General features: G+C 36.4%; 1 protein-coding gene across 2 annotated transcripts in view; it reads right to left on the bottom strand.

The window, feature by feature from the left end:
* Positions 1 to 23,215, bottom strand: part of LOC111157069 (zona pellucida binding protein) — a 110,718-nt gene that overhangs the window by 73,911 nt on the left and 13,592 nt on the right. The window contains exons 4-6 of one of the 2 annotated variants that reach the window (XM_022518292.1): positions 16,909 to 16,911; positions 15,902 to 16,051; positions 3,430 to 3,648 (exon numbers count right to left, since the gene is read on the bottom strand). In XM_022518292.1, coding sequence (XP_022374000.1) covers positions 3,430 to 3,648; positions 15,902 to 16,051; positions 16,909 to 16,911 — 372 coding nt within the window. The remainder of the gene's footprint in view (positions 1 to 3,429; positions 3,649 to 15,901; positions 16,052 to 16,908; positions 16,912 to 23,215) is intronic. The other variant, XM_022518291.1, reaches the window with a different exon arrangement.

The following is a 23,215-nucleotide window of genomic DNA, read 5'->3' as shown; positions in this document are numbered from 1 at the left end:
AAAAAAAAAATTAAATAAAAATAAATAAATAAATAAAACATAAGGAAACATTACAATCTGATACCACAGAAATACAAACGATCATTAGAGACTGCTATGAATAACAATATACCAAAAACTTGACAACCTGGAAGAAATGCATACATTCTCTTTTTTTAAGATTTTTATTTATTTATTTATTTGATAAAGAAAGAGAGTGGGTGGTGGGAGGGGCACAGGAAGAGAGAAAGAGAGAGAGGGGAGAATCTCAAGCACACTTCACACTGAGTGCAGAGCTCAATATGGGATTCCATCTCACAATGCTGAGATTATGACTTGAGCTGAAATTGAGTCAGATGCTTAATCGGCTGGACCACCCATGCATCCCAGAGATGGATATAGGATTCATCCCTGGGATGCAAGGATGGTTCAACATATGCAAATCAACAACTGTGATGCATCCCATTATTAGGAAGAAAAATAAAATTCCATGATCATCTCAATTGTTACAAAAGTATTTGACAAAATTCAACAGCCATTCACAATAAAAATTCCTAATAAATTGAGTATAAAAGGAAAGTACTTCAACATAATAAAAGCTGTATATTACAAGCCCACAGCTGACATCATACTCAATGGTAAAAGGTTAAAGATTTTCCTCTCAGATCAAGAATAAGACAAGGTGCCTAGTCTCACCATTCCAATATAATAGTATTAGAAGACCTAGCCCAAGCAAACAGGCAAGAGAAAGAAAAGGCATTTGCATCAAAAACAAATAAGTAAAACCATCTCTGTCTGCAGATGATGTGTTTCTAAATATAGAAAACCAAACAGACTCCATCAAAAAAACTGTCAGACCTAATAAATGAATCTAGTAACCTTGACAGACATAAAATCAACATACAAATATCAATTGCATTTCAATACAATAATGACACATCACCTTAAAACAAATAAAGAAAACAATCCCACTTATAATAACATCAAAAATAATAATATACTTAGGAATAAATTTAAACAATAAGGTAAACGATCTGTACACTGCAAACATATATTGATAAGGAAACTGAAGACTCACAAATAAATAGAAAGATATCCCATGTTCATGAATTTAAAGCATCAACATTGTTAAAATGTCCATACAACCCAAAGCAATGTATGGATCCAATACAATCTCTATCAAGATTCCACCAGCATTTTTTACAGAAATATAAAAAAAATAATAATAAAAATTTTATGGAACCACAGAAGATACTGAATAGCCAATGTACTTCTGAAAAAGAGGAAAACTGGAGGCAATACACTTCTAATTTCAATGTATATTACAAAGTATAGTAATCAAAACCGATATGGTACTGACATGAAAACAGACACGGATCTATGGAACAGAACTGAAAGCCCAGGAAATAAACTTATGCATATAAAGTCAAAGGAGCCAAGAATACTCAGTGGAGAACAGGTAGTCTCTACAACAAACTGTACTGGGAAAAGCAAATAGTCTATATGCAAAGAATGAAATGGGACTCCTATCTCACACCACTCACAAAAATTAATTTGAATTGGATTAAAGATTTTAATGTAAGACATAAACCATAAAATTCCTAGAAGAAAACATTCAAGAAAAGTCCCTGACAGTAAACACGCCAATGACTTTATGAATAAGACACCCAAAGCACAAACAATGAAAACAAAATAAAACAAAAAATATGTGAACTACATCAAACTAGAAAAGTTCTTCACGGTAAAGGAAATAATTGTGTGTGTGTGTGTGTGTGTGTGTGTCCAGACACAATGGAACAGCATTTAGCCATGAAAATGAAGGAAATTCTGCCATTTGCAACAAAGTGGATGAACCTTGAGGGCATTGTGCTAAGTGAAACAAGTCAGACAGAGAATTAAATACTCATGAACTCACTAACATACAGAATAGACTAAAACCACTCACAGGAACAGAAAACTGATTAGTGATTGCTGGGGTAGCAGGTGGGGCCTGAGGCAAATGGATAAAAGTAGACAAAGGGTATAAACTTGTAGTTATAAAAAGAATAAGCACATAGATATAATGCAGAGTGTGAGTTACGGGAGATAGAATGTGAGTATAGTTGATAATTAATGTAGTGTATATTTGAAAACTGCTTAAAGAATAGATTTTAAAAGTACTCACCACAGAAGAATAAGATAAAATAAACTGTAAGTATATGAGATGATGTGTTAACTTTGTTGTAATCATTCATATATAGTTGTACATATATACACACATGTGTGTATATACAGGATACACACATACACATACAAAATCCTTATGTTCTTAAACTTATATACTGTTATATGCCCATTTATTTCAATAAAGCTGGAAAGAAAGCAAAAATTGGGAAAAGGACTTGAATATATTTTTCTCTAAAAAATATATACAAATGGCCAATAAGCACATGAGATGTTCAACATCATTAGTCATTAGAAAAATGCATATCGAGCCCACTATGCCTCATTTCTATTGTATATCATCTCTCTTCTCTTATGGGTTAAACTTTACTTTCAAGGTCTTGTAAGGATTATTAAATGCCTATTAATAGCCCCTATTAAACACACTAGGTACAAAGGCCTCATAACTCTTACAAATGCTAATAGTGAGTCCTTGAAGGGCTAAAGAAAGGTTCTAACTGTGATACTTTGTCTCAGCGGCTACAGACTTCCAAAATTCTTTTGAAGAGGGAGGAAAGTATTAAAGAAGATAAAAGACAGTGCAAATGGGGTTGAACACGTTTTCTCCTGTAAAGCTTCACACATCTCAACTGTGTCTAAAAATTCAATTCTAGATGGCCAAAACAACAACAACAAACCAGAAAATTGGAGAAATGGGTGAGTACAATCAAACATCAGCAGTAGATGAACGAAGGACAGAGTAAAGAGGAAAGGAAAACAGCAAGCGGTATCATCTGAGATGGAAAGAGGATGGAGTCCTATTGCCAGGGGCAGGGGGACCCAATACGAACATATGGATCGTTACTCCACAGTGTTTATTCATAAACAGGCCCTTTATAGATATATATGTAGGTACAAAATCAGTTCTTTGTTTTCTAGAATACATTGGGTCTCCACTCTGTGTTATCAGGAAAAGCACGGAAGCTGTTACAATGGTCCCTCTGGTCTGTAATATTAACTCATGTTATTAGAATTAGATGCTTTCCCAGCTAAGTATCAGGATAGGCAATTCTTTATACCAAATTCTATTCTCTAATAAATTACCTCAGCAAGGTTTAGTTATTGGAAAGTGCTAACTTTTCATTAAGTATGTGAATCAGTAGAATTTTATTTTGGGGCCTATCAGAACTAAGTCAAAGCAGAGAACATGAAACATCTTCAGATCTGTAACATTTACTTTTGAAAAATTCTGCAGGTAATTCATTTTTGTTTTCAATTCATTTTCTTTAAAGAACTGTATATACTTACCTGAAAATGTAAAGAACAATTCATTTTGCAAACCAGCTCTTTGCATTTTAACACGATGGCATTCCGACTTCAGTAAAGAAACTTCACATGAAAGGTCAAGAACCAATTTGCTCAAAATCTGAAGAAGTTTCTTCTCAAAAGAAATATTATAGATACTATTGCAGGGAGCTGCATGATATCGAGCTGTGAACTGGTAATAATAATGAGGCTCACGATAAGCTGTAAAAAATTAAAGAACAACACAAAAGTGGCTATTTAAACAATTAAAATATACTGCAACTACTAAAATGAAATTGTTACTTGAAATAAGTTCATAGTATTTTTATATCCATCCTGAGGAAACTGAGGGATACAGGGATTATGTCACATGCCCCATGCCTATGGTATCAAAACTAAGATTCTGGGTGCCTGAGTGGCTGAAGGGTGAAGCGTCCAACCCTTGATTTTGGCTCAGGTCATGATCTCAGGGTTGAGGTTGAGCTCCATATCAAGCTCTGCACTCAGCAGGGAATCTGCTTGAGATTCTCTCCCTCTCCTTCTGCCCTTCCCCCCTACTTGCTTATGTTCGTTCTCTCTCTCTCTCTCTTCCCCTCTCTCTCTCAAAATAAATAAATAAATAAATCTTTAAAAAAAAAATCAAAACCAAGATTCTAACCAAAAAGCCTGCCTCATTCATAATCTGTTCTTAACCAATATTTTTCCTCAAACAGGAATGAAATTTCTCAAAGTTTAACTATTCATCTTAAAATAAACAACGGTCCTGTAATTACCAACTATAGGCAAAAACTGGTATGTTTCTTATAAATCTACCAGTTTTACTGAGTTCCATTACAATATCTGAAACTGAGAATATTTCTTCCCTAACCATTTTAAAATCCCACTGAAATGAGAGGAAAAATATAAAAATCATGGGAAATTCATAATAATTATATACATATTATATAACCACATTCTTGACATAATGACATCAAAATAAAAATCAACAATGAAAAATCTATCAAACATTTTAAAATAAAGTACTACTAAACAACAAATGGCATATCCAATGAAGTAATGATGATTAAAAATATTATTAAAACAATTAGAGTAGCATGACATGACAGTTGGAGAAACGGTACAAGCTCATTTCCCAATGAAAGCAATGTCAATTATTTTTAGAAAACAACCATTTATAATGTCTGAAAATGGTCCTAACATAAGCAGAAAGAGGTAGGGGATCCCGGAAAAAGAAAGTCATAGCTCTCTGGGCATAAGAAAAGTAATTTCAGGCCCTGGCCGTCTTAGGCAAGCCTACAGGAATGAACAGCCTGTGCCAGACCAGGAGACAGCCAAATCATACCAGAAACAATAAATTAGTGATAAAATCCCCAGTGCTAGTTAGTTATGACAACTATCTCAATTAATCATTACTGGATTGTACTCTATCACCAACTTTTAAGAACCTGTGCTAAAACTTCAAAGCCACAAAAAAGCTGAGAGATCTGGTCCAAGCCACTCTCTTTGTTAACTTGCACACTGTGGCTCAGGGAATGCAAAGTGTTATTTAAACACATTCTCCTGGGTGAGAGTGTGGGAAATGAGGCACCACCCAGGAGGTGAAATAACATCTGGCAGCAACACAACCCTCAACGACTCCACGGGCTGGTGGCTGAGGCCCGGGCTGGGGAAGAAGAAGTGTGTATAGAAACTAGGGAAGGCTAAATATTTTCTTGCAGTAACCAGAGCCAGCAAATGTTCAATTATCAACCTTTACTTTTCTGATAATAGAAATAATCTTTGTGGAAAGAGAAACAAAAAATTTGTAAGCAAACAACAAACCACACAAACTTCCAGTACTGATTCCAAAGTGAGGTCTGACCTGAAGCACACTCTTGCGTTAACTTCACCGGATCTAAACCCCTCTGAGCACTCAGAGGCTGGACCCACCCAAGCCAGAGAACTGATTATGCCTGCCCCTGCCTGCCCTCGGGATACTGACCTGGACTCTGCCATCTTAAGATGACTTTTTGCCCAACTCCAACCTGTATTCCCTCTTGAGCAAGCCCCTTCATAAATATGGACGCACCCTCAGCGTAAAGCTTCCCCAATTTTCTTGTTCCAGGAGACACCAGTGTGGGTAAGAGCCCTGAGGTTCTCTTTGCTCACTGCAAGTAAAACCTCTCCTTTTCTTGTCTGAGAACAACACTGGAAAAGTCAGTGGGGAGGAGCTACTATGGGGTCAGAAAAAATCTCAAACACAGACCTGGGGAATACGCTTTCAAAGGAACCCAAATTTAACCAGATCAATGTTCAGACGGATTTACGTCCAGGGCATTTTCAAAAACAAAAGATCCATCAAACTGCTGTGGGTACACCCAAGCTTCACCTTCTTAAAACAAACCAGGGGCGGGGGGTAGGGAGGGTGTCTTCATATTATGGTGGGTGAGGAGTGAACTTCACAGAAACGATGTAGGTACTTGCTAAGCAAATAAACATGAAATAATTATCACAAGGCTGGGGAGAGCAGGGGTGTGGGTTACTACCCAGGGTTCATACACTATCTAAAAAGTCCAGTTTCTAGAAAAGGAACAGGAAAGTATGACTCACGTACTGGAAAAAACTAGGGAACAGTAACCACTTGTGAGAATGATCAGATGTGGGATTTAAGAGATAAAGATTTCAAACCATTCATCATAAATATGCTAAAACCGGCACCTGGGTGGCTCAGTCAGTTGAGCATCTGACTCAGTTTTGGCTCAGGTTGTGATCTCAGGGTCATGAGATTGAGCCTCATGTTTGGTTCCACACTGAGCATGGAGCCTGTTTGGGAATCTTTCTCTCCCCCTCTGCCCCTTCCCCTGGCTTGTGCACATAAAAAAGAAAGAAAATGTTAAAATAACTCAAGAAGATTATTATTAAAGATGGAAGACATAATGACAATCTCACATTAAATAAAGAATATCTATAAAGTTAGAATTATAAAAAATGAACCAAGTACACACACTGCAGTTGAAAAATGAAAACACGCAAAGGAGAAATGGACCAAGGAGCTCAGCAGATATGATCTGGGTAAAAAATGAATCAGCTAAAAGAAGTTCTTCAGACTGAAAGACCATGACCTCAGTCAATAATATGAATCCACACCCAAAAACAAAGTGTTCTAGTAAAGGTAATTATATAATTACGAAAACAGTATAAGTGCATATTTCTTCTACTTTTTTCCTCTTTATGGATTTAAAAAGCAGTTGTATAGAAGAATTTGTATACAATGTACCAAAGGTCCCCTGTATAGGGCTACAGAAATGACTACAGATGGTTAATTTGATACGTGGGAGCAAATGAAGAAAATAAAACATGATCAACAAGAAGACTGATTAAACAAAACCTATAAACACACACTTTCTCTCCTTTCTAGTTCTGGCTTCTTAGAAACACATAAAACTATATAAAATAACTATGTATGGTTACTTGTGCAACAATTACAAATATAACATGTATAATATTAATACCACAAAAAGCAGGAAAAGGGAATATATATGTGTGTGTGTGTGTGTGTGTGTGTGTGTGTGTATATATATACATATACATACATACATATATATATGAGTGACATTTCTATATCTCACTGGAATTAAGTTAGTATAAATGTCAAGGTGACAATGGTAGGCTAAGATACATGTCGTAGTCTCAGAACAATCAATAAGGAAGTAACTCAAAAATATACAGTGAAAAATCATTAAAGAAATTAAAATGCGGGGCACCTGAGTGGCTCAGTGGGTTAGGCCTCTGCCTTCAGCTCAGGTCATGATCTCAGGGTCCTGGGATCGAGCCCGGCATCGGGCTCTCTGCTCAGCAGGGAGGGAGCCTGCTTCCTCCTCTCTCTCTGCCTGCCTCTCTGCCTACTTGTGATCTCTGTCAAATAAATAAATAAAATCTTAAAAAAAAAAAAGAAATTAAAATGCTATATTAAAAAATATACATTTACTTCAAAAGAATTAATGAGAAACAGAGGAACATTCATGAACAAGAAACAAAACAATAGTATATATCTAATTATATAAAAATAATGTTAAATGTGAAAGAATGGTACTATCTAATTAAAAGGCAGACACTGTGAAACTGGGTTAAAAAAGCAGTATCAGTTACTTGGGTGTCTACATAAGTCACAAGTTACCTTAAAAGATACAAATAAACTGAAAGTACTAAGACGAAAAATGATACACTACGCATACACAAACACAAGAAAGCAGAAGTGGCCACACAATTATCAGGCAAGATGGACTTTAAAAGAAAAAAAAAGTTCCTAGGAAAAAAAAGGAACATTTTATTAAAATAAAAGGGACAATCTCTCAGTAAGACAGAACAATTACAAACATAGACACACCTTAGAACAAAGCACCAAAACAAAACAAAACCTGACAGAAATAAATAGACAACACTATTAGAGACGTCAATACCAAAGTGACAATAATAGAACAAATAGGTAGGAGAACAACAAAGAAATAGAAGACTTGAGTAATGTCAGGGACAAAACAGAACAGATACCTACAGAACTCTCCACCCAACAGCAGCAAAATGTTCTTCTCAAGTACTCACAGCGCATTCTCAAAGATGTTGCATATTCTAAGCTACCAATCTCAATAAACTTAAAAGGACTGAAGTACAAAGTATTTTCTCTGACTACAATGAAATAAAATTAGAATAAAAAAAAAGAAATTCATGGCCAAAACTAAGAGTTGGATTCTTAAACCACTGTGCCACCCAAGCATGCCAAATTCTAGAAAACATTTAAAGAAATGTTAACAATTCTTAATTAACTCTTCCAAAATCAGAAATGAAGAAGAACTTCCCAATTCATATTATGATTACCCTGACAGCAAAACCACATAAAAAATTTAGCACAAGAAAACTTTGGACCAATCTCTTATGAATACAGATGCAAAAACTTTCAACAAAACACTAGTAAACTGAATCTTGCAGGGTACTGAAAGAATTATACATCATGACCAAATGGGATTTATCCCAAAATGCAAGGTTAGTTAAACGTTTGAGAAACCAGTGAATGTAATACACTACAAAATAAGAACAACATAATTATCTCAATGCGGAAAAAAACAAAAAACACTTGACAAAATCCAACAATCTTCCATACTTACAAACATAATCAACAAACTTGGTACAGGAAACCTCCTCAACCTAATCAAGAGAACCTACATAAAAACCACAGCTAACATCACATTTACAAGGAAGGAAAGAATGCCTGCTTTAACCATTCTTATTCAGCAAAATATAAGAAGTCCTAGTCACCACAGTAAGAAAAACAAGGCATACAAATTGAAAAAAAAAAAGAATAAACTGTCCCTGTGTGTTTATGACATGACTGTCTCACAAAGAATTTACAAAATAAAAAGATTCTAGAACTGTTAAGTAACTTTAACAAGAAAACAGATTATAAGATTAAGACACAAATAATAAATCCTTGGTTATATATTAACAATAAACATATGGAATCCAAAATTTAAAACCTAATGCCATCCAAAATTATTCAAAAAAAAATAATAATATACTTAGGTATGTACTTAACATGTACGTGAAAGAAATAAGAATAGATTAAAAAAATAACATATAAAAGAAATTAAGAAAGATCTAGTTAAATGGAGATATACCATGTTCATGAATTGAAACACTCACTGTAGTAGAGGTGACAATTCTCCCCCAAATTTATCTATAGAGTATAGGTAATTCCCATAGAAATTCCGCCAGGACATTTTGTAGATACATTCTAGATATTCTAAAATTCATATGGAAAGAGGAAGTCCCGAAAAACACAAAAACAATCTTCATAAAAAAAGGATAGAGGGAAGAATCACTCTACTTGGTATTGAATGTTTTTATATAGTTATGTTAATTGACAGTGTGGTACTGGCAGAGGAACAGACCTATTGATCAATGGAAGAAATTAGAGAACCCAGATATAGACCCCCACAAATATTCTCAACTGGTTTTTGACAAAGGTACAAAAACCAATTCATCAAAGGAAGAACAGACTTTGCAAGAAGTGAAGCTGGCATAACTGTATATCCATATATAAAAAGTTAAACCTCAAACCTTATATGAAAATTAACTGAAAATGTGAGCCATTAAAAGTAAACTGTAAGACGGTAGAAGAAATAGGAGGAGATCTTTGCCTATGGCTAGGCATAGAACTTTTAGACTTGATACCAAAAGTATGATTAATAACCAAATTTGATAAAACAGACCTCATGAAATTAAAAAACTTCGACTTTGCAAAACTACTACAAATAACAAGACATTAAGAAGAGAAACTGTAGAAGATAAATAAATGGAAAAATAGTCCATGCGCATGGATTGTAAGAATACTGCTAAAATGTTCAGACTACCCTAATCAACTGATTCAATAAAATTCCTATCAGAATTCAATAGCATTTTTTACAGAAATAAAAGAAACAATCCTAAAATTCGTATGGAACCACAAAGACTCCAAATAGCCAAAGCAATCTTGAGAAAAAACAAAGCTGGAGGCATCACACTCCCTGAATTCAAACTGTACTATGAAGCTACAGTAATGAAAAAAGTAAAAAAAAAAAAAAAAAAAAAAAAAAGATAAATGGAAGAGACTTCACATACACAGTTAATTAATTTACAAAAAAAAAAAAAAGAGCAAAAAACATGCAATGATGGAAAGGACAGTCTCTTCAACAACTGGTGCTGGGAAAACTGGACCACCCATAGCAAAGGATAGAAACTGGGCCACTATCTTACACCAAACACAAGAATTAACTCAAAGTAGATTAAAGAACTGAATGTAAGACCTAAAACTATAAAACTCCTGGAAGAAAATATAGGTGACAAGCTCTCTGGCAATTTTTCTGATATCAAGAATAAAAGCAATAAAAGCAAAAATAAACAAGTGGGACTACACAAAACTAAAAAGCTTCTGTACAGCAAAGCAAATAATCAACAAAATAAAAAAGATAACTTACTAATAGAAGAAAACTGTTGCAAACCATATGTATAATGAGCAGTTAATACCCAAAATTTTTGAAGACCTGATACAACTCAACCTGATACAACTCAACAGCAAAAAACACAAACAATCCAATTAAAAATGGGCAGAAGATTTACATAAGCATTTTTCCAAAGACACACAGATGGCCCACAGGTACGTGAAAAAAATATTCGACATCATCATCAGGGAAATGCATATCAAAACCACAACGAGATACCACCTCGCACCTGTCAGAAGGGCTGAAATCAACAACACAGGAAACCAACTGGAGCAGCCAGTGGAAAACGGTACAGAGGTTCCTCACGAAATTATAACTGAACTACATTTTGATCCAGCAATTCCACTTCTGGATTTAGCCCCCACAAAAAAGCACTAACACAAAAAGATATCTGCAGCCCCATGTTCACTGCAGAACTACTTACCACAGCCAGGATAAGGAAACAGCGTCCAGTGTCAGTTGAATGGCTAAAGAAATCTTGGGATTTGACCATGCACATGCGTGCATACATGTAGCAACGTGGGTGGACGTTGAAGGCATTACACCAAGTGCAATAAATCAGACAAGGAAAGACAAATACTGTATGATTTCTCCTATATGTATAATCTTAAAAAAAAAAAAAGGAAGAAAAGAAAACCTCATAGATAACAGAGAACAGATTGGTGGCTGCCACAGGCAGATAGTGAAGGTTAGAAAAAACAGATGAGGGGATCAAGAGGTTAAAAAAAATTAAAAGTTAAAAAAATATATTCTGGATCCCCTCCCTTTGGGGAAAAAAAGGGGAAAAAAATCTCATTAAGACACTGAAAAGATATGGGGGCGCCTGGGTGGCTCAGTGGGTTAAAGACTCTGCCTTCGGCTCAGGTCGTGAACCCAGGGTCTTGGGATCGAGCCCCACATCGGACTCTCTGCTCAGCAGGGAGCCTGCTTCCCCTCCTCTCTCTCTGCCTGCCTCTCTGCCTACTTGTGATCTCTGTCTGTCAAATAAACAAATAAAATCTTTAAAGATTTACTTAAAAAAAAAAAGACACTGAAAAGATATAGACCAGAAGAGAAAATTTGCAAATAACATAACCTACAAAAGAATATATATGGAAATATGTGTTTTTAAAAGAAACTCAAAGCATTCAATAGTACATCAAAAATGCCAATTAGAAAATGGGCAAAAATATCAACAGACATTTCACCAAAGTTGGCAAATATGCTCATAAATTATGTTCAATGTCCACAGATAATAGGTAAACGCTAATGAAAACCACAATGAAATATCACTTCACACCCATCAGAATGGTTAAAATAAAAGATAATGACAACACCGAATACCAGAGAGGACACAGAGAAGCTGCTGGCAGAATGTAAACTGGCATGGCCGTGTGGCAAAGAATTTGGCAATTTCTTATAAACCTATCACATGTCCACATCCAATATGCACTTTGGGCATTTATCCCAGATATAAAAACATGTACCTACACAAAAAAATATACACAAGCTTCATAGCAACTTTATTTGTTACAGCCCCAAGCCTGAAACAACCCCGACGTGCTTCAGCGGGTGAGGGGTTAAACAGACTGTGACACATGTGGGCTGCAGAACACAGCTCAGAATAAGGGAATGAATGATAAATGCGCACCACCGTGCAGATGAATTTCCAGAGAATTAAGCCAAATGAAGAAAAGCCAATCCCATAAAATTACGTATGCTATTACTTATGTAATACTTATATAATAATTTATATTATATAATATATAATATACTTATATATTTTATATATATACTTATATACTTATATAATAATTTAGAAATGATGAAGTTATAGAATTGGAGAAGACGGTGGTTGTCAGTCACAATGAGGTGGTAAGAGGGAAACGGGTTAAGTATAAAAGGACAACCCACAGATGCCTGGGTGCCTCAGTCCACTGAGTGTCTGCCTTTGGCTCAGATCATGATCTCAGGGCAGAAAGTCTGTTTCTCCCTCTCCCTCTGTCCCTCCACCCAGGCTTGTGCTCTCTCTCTCTCTCAAATAAATAAATTAAATCTTAAAAAAAAAAAAAAAAGGACAACCCAAATATACTTCTGTTGCTAGTGTTGCTATGTATCTTAACTGTAGCAGTGCAGGAGTACAGGAGACTACACCTGCGATAAAACTTAGAGAATTAAACACACACACAAACACACAAAGGAGGACTATAAAACTGGAGGAACCTAAGATTGTTGTACTATATGAACTTAGTATCTTGGCCTGATTATGTACAATATATTCACAAGATGTCACTATGGGGGGAAACTGAGTAAAAGCACACATAGGATCTCTGGATCATATTTTGCAACTACACATGAATCTACAATTATCTTGAAATAAAATGTTTAATTAAAAAAACAGAGGCAATGGGTGACTCAGTCAGTTAAGTGTCCAACTCTTGATTTTGGCTTAGGAGATCAAGCCCCATGTCAGGCTCTGTGCTCAGCTCGGAGTCTGCTTGAGACATTCTCTTTCTCCCTCTCTCTGCCCCTTCCCCTACTTGCCATAAATAAATAAATAAATAAATACTTTAATAAAAAATTAAACACAGGCCAACCAAATAAATATAGGAAACTTTTATTTTCTAGGTATAAGGAATGATCTCAGAAAAAAAATCAATGCAAAAAAAAAAAAATCACAATTCAAAAAGCTGGTAAATCGGGGCATCTGGTGGTTCAGTTGGTTAAGTGATTGCCTTCAGCTCAGATCATGATCCTGGAGATCCAGGATCCAGTCCCTCATCAGGCTCCTTGCTCATCAGCAGGGAGTCTGCTTCTCCCTCTGACCCTCCCCCATCTCATGTGGGTGCTCTCTCTCTCTCTCTCAAATAAATAAAATCTTAAAAAAAAAAAAAAAAAACTGGGCAGGCTCCTGGGTGGCTCAATGGGTTAAGCCTCTGCCTTTGGCTCAGGTCATGATCTCAGGGCCCCAGGATAGAGCCCCACATCGGGCTCTTTGCTTGGCAGAAAGCCTGCTTCCCCCTCCCTCTCTGCCTGCCTCTCTGCCTACTTGTGATCTCTCTCTCTCTCTGTCAAATAAATAAATAAAATCTTTAAAAAAAAAAAAGTTGGTAGATCTCACTATAACAACATTTGAACCTTCTGGAGTATAAACAACATCATACTGAGAGATAGGCAGAAGCTACTGCAATATGATAAAGGATTGATATGCAGACTGGTAAGACCCTATAAATTACTAAGAAAAAGGCAAGTCATCCAAAATGAAAATGGCATCAAAACTAAAAAGGCAATGTAATCCACTAGATAAACAAAAATACTTTTAAATGCTCAAATTTACTAATTAAGGATGGGCATATTAAAGGAATGAGTCACCATACATCTATGGTCTTGCCATATTTAAATCTGATAGTAATTCTGGGTGTTATGTTATTTTTGTTACTTTCTAAAATTTTAAACATTCCATATATAAAAATGTAATTATAAGTGAATTCAGTTCCTCTAATTCAGGGAAGCTTACTCAGCATAAGCCAAACCCAAGCCAACAGAAAAAATCCTATCTTATAAAAGATGAAGTTTTCATATAGTATGGCAGGGATATAAATTGGTCCACACTTCGTAGGGAAACTGACAGATTCTATCAAAAATAACACTGAATATTCTGTAGAAGATTTTACCTTATAGAATTCTTCTTACAGAAATACTAACAATTTAGTTTCCATAATACGAAAATACATGTGTATCTTGTGGTGAGCACAGGATAAAGTTTAAAGTTGTGGAATCACTATGTTGTACAGCTAAGACTAACGTAACATTTTATGTCAGCTATACTAACAAAAATAATATAAAAACACCATTTATATACCAAACATGTATACTAAAGAACTTATACTAAAAAGATAAAAGGGAATCTAATTGGCTTTTGTGCCTGTATAACAAAATTAACTTTAAGGTAAGAACACACACTCCCGAATCAGAATTCCTAGATTCACATCGGAGTCTCCCCACATTCACTTAACCCCTCTATGCCTCAGTGTTTGTACGCAGGCAGACCACAGCAGTGTGTACTGCACAGTCTGCTGTGGGGATTAAATTAGCTGAATACAAATAAAGCACTGCTGACAATGCCTTGCCGAAGTGCTCTGAGCGTTTTATGGTACGAGAATTACACGTAGAAACACAGCACGGCCGGGCACAGATTAGCTGTGCTTGTCAATACCATGAACTAGCTTTCATTTAAGGCTCTGCTACAATTGTCAGCTTATGTGGACACACTCTTACCAGAAATTATATTCGGTACAGACAAAACCTAGGAAATAACAAGATGGAGAAAACTATGCAACAAAAGTGAAGCATGACTGATTCAGGAATTTTTGCCGAAGAAAGTAAATATGATTTCTCATTAAAAAATAATGTCTTTCTTTGGATATATGGGATAGTGTTTATTCAGTGACCAAAAATTATTAGGAAACCACTAATAATTCTGCCATTTGTTCTGTAACTCAGTTGGAACAAAGATGGTACATTACTCTCCTATTACTACTGTAACAAATCATCACAAATGTAGTGGCTGGAAATGGCACGAATTTATCATCTTGAAATTCTGAAAATCAGAAGTCCAAAGTGAATCTTACAAGGCTAGAATCAGGGTGCATTCCTTCTGGAAGCTCTAGAGGAAACTGTCTGCCATCCTCAGCTTCTAGAAGCTTCCTGCACTCCCTGGTGTGTGGCTCCTACTCCATCCTCAAAGACAACCATTGAGTCTTCTCCTTCCACCATGACATGGCCTTTATCCGCCGCTGACTCTCACGCCTCCTCTTATAAGGACACTGTGATTATACTGGGCCTACTCAGCTTTCTCAGGATCATCTCTCCTTGTCCAGATCCTTAGCTTATTACTATGTGCAGAGTCCCTTCTGCCGTCTTGAGGTAGCACACTGAGAGGTGCTGGAGATCAGACATCAGACAGCTGGAGAGGTGCTACTACCCTCTCCGCCATGAATGGGCCTCCCCATGAGAGGGAACCTATAAGCCACCTTTGCTCAGGCTGCTCTCCTGGCTACTCCATTACCTACCCAGCCTTCCCAATCTCAAACTTCCAGAGATCAAATTGCTTTTAGAAAAGGATTATACAGTGGCATTTCATGCTCCTGTCTAGGGGGATGGCAGTGTGCCATCAAGCATGAAATTTCAGGATTTAAAAGCAGTACAGGCTATAATATTATAATATTTGAAAACATAATTTCCGTAACTCCCATTTTCATTCATTAGCTTAAATTTATGTGTTCCTGTCAACTTTCCCCTGAAAAAACAAGACCTGCCCTCACCACTAACACTTTACAGAGTACTTTGTAAAACACAGAAAAGCAGGAATTGTTCTTTAATTAAAAGACTAAAAATGACAAAATGCTTTTAAGACAAACCTAAAGATACATAAATACTTGAAAACATTAAGAAATGTTAAAAATACCCTGAAATGCACTCCTTACCATATATAACATATTTAAGTTGAAGATTTTTAACAATTTCTTCCACAGTAGGTTTATACTCCAGAAAACATGTATACACTCCACTCATGCTCTCCTCAAAGTTCTGGAAGATAAGGCTTCCTGTGGATGTTACTTGTGCAGTGCTGTTCTCTAATAAAGGAATGAGATACAGTATTTAGTTGCTTAAATGATATGACACTGAGATAAAATGACAAAATGTTTTCTAAACAGAGTTAAAAACATTAGATTTCACCTACAGAATCACTGAAGGAGCCAGGGGCCTAACTAGTCATTGCGCCTGGTGTTTGTCAACAGCGTGTGCCAGGATGACCTTCTTAGTGTCTGATTTTTTTTTTAATTTAATTTTATTTTTTTCAGTGTTCCAAGATTCATTGTTTATGCACCACACCCAGTGCTCCATGCAAACGTGCCCTCCTCAATACCCACCACCAGGATCACCTCACCTTAGTGTATTTTTAGGGGATTTTTACTAATCGAGTTTTACTAATTGAGTTCACCAACTGTGTGGCGCCTAAGTAGTAAGAAACTAACAATCCCATGTACTTACTGCACTCCTGATCTCCCTGCCCTGCTGTGAGCACTATCAGATATTCATATATATCTGAAAATAGTAGATATCTGCATACACTATAATTATGTATATGTGTATTTTATAGCTAAGTTATGCCTTCCGTAAGCTTACAAAGTACATGTGAAAGGGAGGAATGCACCCAGAACAAAGGCTAACCCAAGATACTAACATGTTGGAGGCTACGGCATGGTTGGAGTCGAGGATCAAACCAGGCCCTGACTTGTGTCTCCTTCAAAGTCCAGACACCTTGACAAGGTTAAGGACAGGAAAGTTGAGTAACACTGAGAAAGGGTCTGTGCTATGTGTCGTGCGCTCGCCTACGTGACTTCCCACACACTCTCTCTACAGTAGGGAACAATGTGGTCAGGGTCATGAATTCTTAGTTGGTCCTTGTTGTTCCTGTACCTCCCATAACCCACTCCCTGGTTGACTGTCTTGCTATTGGCTTTAGCCAAGACTACCTGGCATCACAAGGTTTGCTTGTAGTTGATGTAAACTTGTTATAGAAACTTGCAGTCATCTGACTAGGTACTGATGTATTACTCCTTCTATTGTGGTCTGCCTTATAAATGCTTGTAAGATGTGGAATAAAACTGGCACTGTTAGACATCCTCCTCAGTGTCCCTCCCACCCCCATCTCTTTGTCTCTTAATTTCTTTTCACCATCCTCTTATCCTCACGTTTTCCTGGTCGATTTGTCGCGCTGGCCATGACACTAACTACTAGGTACTTCTAGTCATTACACATGATAGCAGGCAAAGGCTGGGTTACAACCCAAAGGGGTGCTCAAGAAAGAAAACAGAAGATCAGATCACCCTATTTGTCCAAAGTCACACAAGCACAGAGTTGCAGTGTTTAGAGTTAGGACTGGGTGTAAGAGCCCTTTTGACTTCCATGTGCTTCATTACCTCAGTATCACACTGAGAGAAAGCTATGCTGTGTAACAGGAAAGACTGATGTAGAGGCTTCAGACATGGGATTTAGATCTGCCTTTCTCATGAACTGTTTAACCCTCTGGTAATCCCTTAATCTTTCTGAAGTCTAGGTCCTTCATTTGTGAAACAACGAATCATAATACATGATAGCATACCTCACAGGATTGTTTTCCTGTGACAAATACAACAACTGTTAAAGTACTTGAAAAAATCTACAAATCCTTAAGCAATTCAAGTTGTCATTCTGAAAGTTCATAACCAGTTTTGCATCTGAAAATCATTACATTGAAATTCACCCAACAGGGGGGCGCCTGGGTGGCTCAGTGGGTTAAGCAGCTGCCTTCAGCTCAGGTCATGATCTCAGAGTCCTGGGATCGAGCCCCGCATCGGGCTCTCTGCTCTCTAGGGGAGCCTGCTTCCTCCTCTCTCTCTGCCTGCTTCCTCCTCTCTCTCTGCCTGCTTGTGATCTCTCTGTCAAATAAATAAATAAAATCTTTAAAAAAAAAAAAAAAGAAAGAAATTCACCCAACAATTTAATATGCCATTCATTAGAATGAAAAGTATTAACCTAGCAAATGCTTATCCTTTCTTCTTTAAGTAAACGACTTATTTTAATTTTCAATTTGAGGTTTATTTTGAATAAATTTCTTCAAAATAAGACAAAAGATGAATGTTCTTAGTGAGGAAATTTTCACTATTAATTTGCTCAATAAAAATGTGTTGGGTTTCTAGTACATGCAAAGCTCTACTTCAGATACTGAAGGAGAAATGGATAGATGGATATAGTCTCCCTCAAGGAATTTACATAGAGAATTATGCCTTAAGAATTCCTATTTCCATATCCTGGATGAAACTGGAAAATGGGTTATAAATTGGGACTATGTTTGTATTACAATGCCTATTTCTTCATGAATATTTTTTGATAAAAGATTACATATTTATCATAACATGTCTCTTTTCTAAAACAGATTAACAAGTTTTCAACTGTTTGCTATATATTTCAGCAGAGACAAATACTTGATAGTAAATATGATAAAAGGTGCCCAATATATTTCAGTCAAGGAAGAGAAATGCTGTATGATTTCACTCGTATGTGGAATTCAAGAAACAAAACAAGCATAGGGAGAGAGAGAGAGAGGCAAACCAAGAAACAGATTCTTAACTCTACAGAACAAACTGATGGTCACCAGAGGGGAAGAAGGTGGGGTGATGGAGGAAATGGGTGAGGGATTAAGGAGTGCACTTTTGATGAGCACTTCGTATTGTATGGAAGTGTTGAGTCACTAAATTGTGCACTTGAAACTAATACTACACTGTCTATTAACTACCTGGAATTTAAATAAATTTTTAAAAATAAAGAATTAATATCTATTCTTCTCACACTATAAGGAAAAAAAAAAGTGCCCATAGATACTAAATATCATGTTGTCAATGAAGACATGCATTCTTGGCAATAATCTGTAATGAAGTTTTCCCGGTTCAGAAGTAGAAATTAATAGTGCATTAATACATATCTGAATGCCTACTACAATGTTAAATATTAGGACAGCCAGAAAAACAAGTAGCATATGATCCATAATAAAATACCCTCTCACCTTATTTTTAAAAAAATTAGAAGTGGCACACTTGAAAAGATACCCAGAGGATTCCATAGCCAATAGAAAAAGCCATTCTATAACGCCACTTAAAAAATGACTTTTTGAGTAACTAAGTTTGAATGGGAATTTCATGATGCTGAGGGACACTACTATAACAACTCACACAGCACACAATCAATGAATAACTGAATTAGTCAGTACCTCTTCTCTCTCTACAACTTAGTTTGATCTAAAAATTCAGAGTTGGACTAGATTGCCAGGAGTCCATGTCATAGAGCTCTAAAATTACACAGTAAAATTTAAGCACAATTTCATTACAACTTATTATTTTTATTAATTTTTGATATAGATTTTTATTTATTTGTTTGACAGAGAGAGAGAGATCACAAGTAGGCAGAGAGATGGGTGGTGGGGGGAGCAGGATCCCTGCAGAGCAGAGAGCCCGATGCCGATGCGGGGCTCAATCCCAGGACCCTGAGATCATGACCTAAGCCAAAGGCAGAGGCTTAACCCACCGAGCCACCTAGGTGCGCCACACTTATAATTTTTAAAAATAGGTTTACATTTTTGGTTTCTGCTCAGATATGAAAATTGCCTATAAGAACATTGATTCCACTATTACAATTAGGTAAAAGACAAACTTCCAATTAACAACTCTTCTTGAACCTACCGAAAGATTACAGTGGGAAGGCAACCAACAAACCTGAAATTTGGGGATAGACAGTAACCTATAAAAAGAACAAGTACCCATGTATTTAAGAAGACTCAGCTAAAAATTTTCAGTGAATTGCTAAAAGCCAGTGTCAACCAGTGTGAACATGTCAAGCTTCTGAGGACCAGATATTGGGGTGGGGGAAGGCGGGTGTATTATACCCTCTTACAGGCTCTACCTTCAGCAACAACTGAGTGGTCAAATGAAAGGCGAGGGGAATCCTGAGCAAGACTCCCATTGGGTTCTGGCTAAAGGATGGGTCTAGCAAACTGCCAAAATCTACCCACGCCCATTTCCCACTTCCTGGTAAGAACAATGCTTTAATCTATAGGGAAAAAAGGAACAAAAATAGTCACGTGGGGGCACTATGGAAACTTGGTACCACTAGGGAAGGATACAGGAAGGAAAAAAAAAAAAAAAAAAGAGCCTCATCCTTGTAGGAGAATCAGCAAGAAGTATTAGGCCAACCCTAAAGGTGGAGAAGCATTTGTGATGGCCCCACTCCACCCCGCCAAGACCCAAGGATACCATACCTGCCAAAAGCTAAGCTTAACTGAACATCAAAGACTATCCCTCTCTCCCAGCTACCCATCAGTAATAAGAATCTAGTAAAAATGCAGTGCAATCAAATTAGAAGAACTGCAAGAAAGAGATTCTTTCCAGAGAATTTTTTTTTTAAGGAGAAATCAAAGCCAAAGAAAGATTAGACATCGGGAAAAAATAACTTCTCATGAACCAGACTACACCTAAAATATCTTTAAAGCTATCTGAAGCTTTCAATAACCACCACAACAACCAATATTAAACCCAGACAAATTCCTGACTAGATGAACACAAACTCGTAATACTGAAGACATAACACTATTTAAAAAAATATATTTTATTTATTTAAGAGAGTGAGCAAGGAAGAGAGAATACATGAGCAGAGGCAGAGGGAGAGGGAGAAGCAGACTTCCCTGCTGAGCAATAATTTGTAACGAAATTACGCAGGGCTCTATCCCAGTACCCTGGATCATGACCTGAGCCGAAGGCAGACACTTAATAGCCTGAGCCACCCAGGCACCCTGACATAACACTATTTTTAAAAAGGTGTTGATCTCAAAACATAAAAATACTTATTATCTACTGTCTTGTTTAAGATATCCAACTTTAACAAAAACTTAGAAGGCATGTACAAAAGTAAGAAATGACACATTTCCAAAATACCAAGCAATATACAGAGGCAGACTTTTAAATGACACAGATATCAAAAATATTAGACAGTAAATTTAAAATAACAATGACAAATGTACCAAAACATTTAATGGAAAACATAGATAATATATAAGACCAGATAGGAAAGATTTCAGCAGAAACTGAAATTGTAAGAAATAATTAAATGAAAATGGCAGAATAGCAAAACAAAATGAACAACAACAACACACACACACATACACACACACACACAAATCCCACAATAACACAGATGAAGTATTTCTTCCATGGGCTTGTAAAAAGCTTGACAGCTAAGGAAAGAATCGATGAACTTGAAGACAGGTCAAAAGAAACAACCCAATCTGAATCACTAAGAGAAAAAATAAAATACTGCCACAACCACCACCAAGAAGAAAGAATCCAAGAGCTGTGGAACAGTATCATACAGTGTTACATCTACATGATAGAAACTCAGGAGAGGAGGGACAGCATGGGACAGAATAAATATTTGAAGACATAATAGCTAAGAATTTTTTAAAAATTAATGGCAAATACCAAACTAAACGTCCAAGAAGCTTAGAGACCACTAAGCAGAAAAAAATATAAAAACAACAACAAAAAAAAAAGGTATATAATATTCAAATCCCTGAAAATGAAAGGCAAAGGAAAAATCTTGAAGTCCATTAGAAAAAAATGGCACAATGTCTACAGAGGGACTGGGATAAGATTACAGCAGACTTGTCATTAGAAAACATGCAAGCAAAAAGAATCCAGAAAGGCATCTTTAGAATGTTGAAAGAAAAAAAAACTGTCAATCCAGAATCCACAACCAGCACAAGATAAGCAAACTTAACCCAAATCACACAGAGGAAAGAAAATAATAAAAATAAAAAGAGACCAATGAAATCGAAAACAAAAAATAACAGAGAAAAATAAATCAAACCAAGAGCTGGTCCTTTGAAAAGACTGAAAAAATTGTTTAACCTGTATCAAGAGAGACCAAAATGAAAGGGAACAGATTATAGCCAATATCAAGCAGAATGGGGCACATCATACAGATCCTCAATATATTAAAGAAAGTATCACAAACTACTTCATGTACACAAATTTCACAGTTGAAAGAAGATTCTAAATTGGACAAATTCTTTAAGATACAAAATACAAAAAGTCACAAAATGGTGAGTAGGGAAAATTCTATTCCTACTTCATTTATATAAAACCTATGAAATCTGAAGCCAGACTTCAAAGGCACATGACTTTAGGTAAGTACCTTCTTCTCTCAAGTCCTCTGTTTTTTCACATATAAAATGGAGGAAATGATTGTACTTACTGAAGAGGGCTGTCCAAGAAACTAAACAATTAGTATGTGTATGTGTGGCTGTATGCCAGTACACGACAAATACACAAAGAAAAGTTAGGGAGTAATACGTAAAAGGTCAGGGCACTGTTTACCTAACAGGGGTTTGGGGAGAGAAGAACAGGATTTGTAAGCAACTTATTAGAAGGTGCAACAGTCTTGGTAATGGTATATATTGACTTCTAGGTTCTGGGATGTTTGTTTTATTGTTTGTCATAAATTGCATGTATCTTATATACCTTTGTATATACGAACTGCTTCATTCCACAGAAATATATCAAGGTAAGATAAAATAAAAATCTATGATCTCATTAGAAACAAGAGTGTAGTTACAGGGTAAAATTCAACAGATGTGCATATGTGTGTTTTTGTATGTTCAGGAAAGTGGGAAAGTGCACACACCAGAACGAGTTAATTCATCAGAATGGAAGGGAGACCGGAGTAAGAGGTACAGGTCTTTGTGCAAAAAATGTATTACATTTGTAAATAAAAAGATATTGAAGGAGGGGCGCCTGGGTGGCTCAGCAAATTGTGCCCACATGTTGATTCTGGCTCAGGTCATGATCTCAGGGTCATGGGATTGAGCCCTGTGTTTGGCTATGTGCTGAGCATGGAGCCTGCTTGGGATTCTCTCTCTCCTTCTTCCCCTGCCCCTCCCCTGTTCATGTGCTCTCTCTCTCAAAAAAGAAAAATAAAAAAGAAAAGAGTAAGAAAGAAAGAAAAAATGAAAGAGAAATGGGTGGGGGGGGGGAGTAGGGACTGAGAAAGAGAGAGAGAGAGAGAGAGAGAAGGTGGGGAAAGAGAAAGAGACCAAATCTAAGATTGGTCCCCTATATTTTACAACCCATTAAACAATCTGAATATTTCTCTCCAGGAGAATGTGCAAGTAATTACATAATCACATGATTTCTTTTGTTCAATTTTAG

This window comes from Enhydra lutris, unplaced genomic scaffold, assembly GCF_002288905.1.
Source record: "Enhydra lutris kenyoni isolate GAN:26980312 unplaced genomic scaffold, ASM228890v2 scaffoldscaffold51, whole genome shotgun sequence".
In the NCBI taxonomy this organism is placed as follows: Eukaryota; Metazoa; Chordata; class Mammalia; order Carnivora; family Mustelidae; genus Enhydra; species Enhydra lutris.
This window is presented reverse-complemented; position numbering and strand designations above follow the sequence as displayed.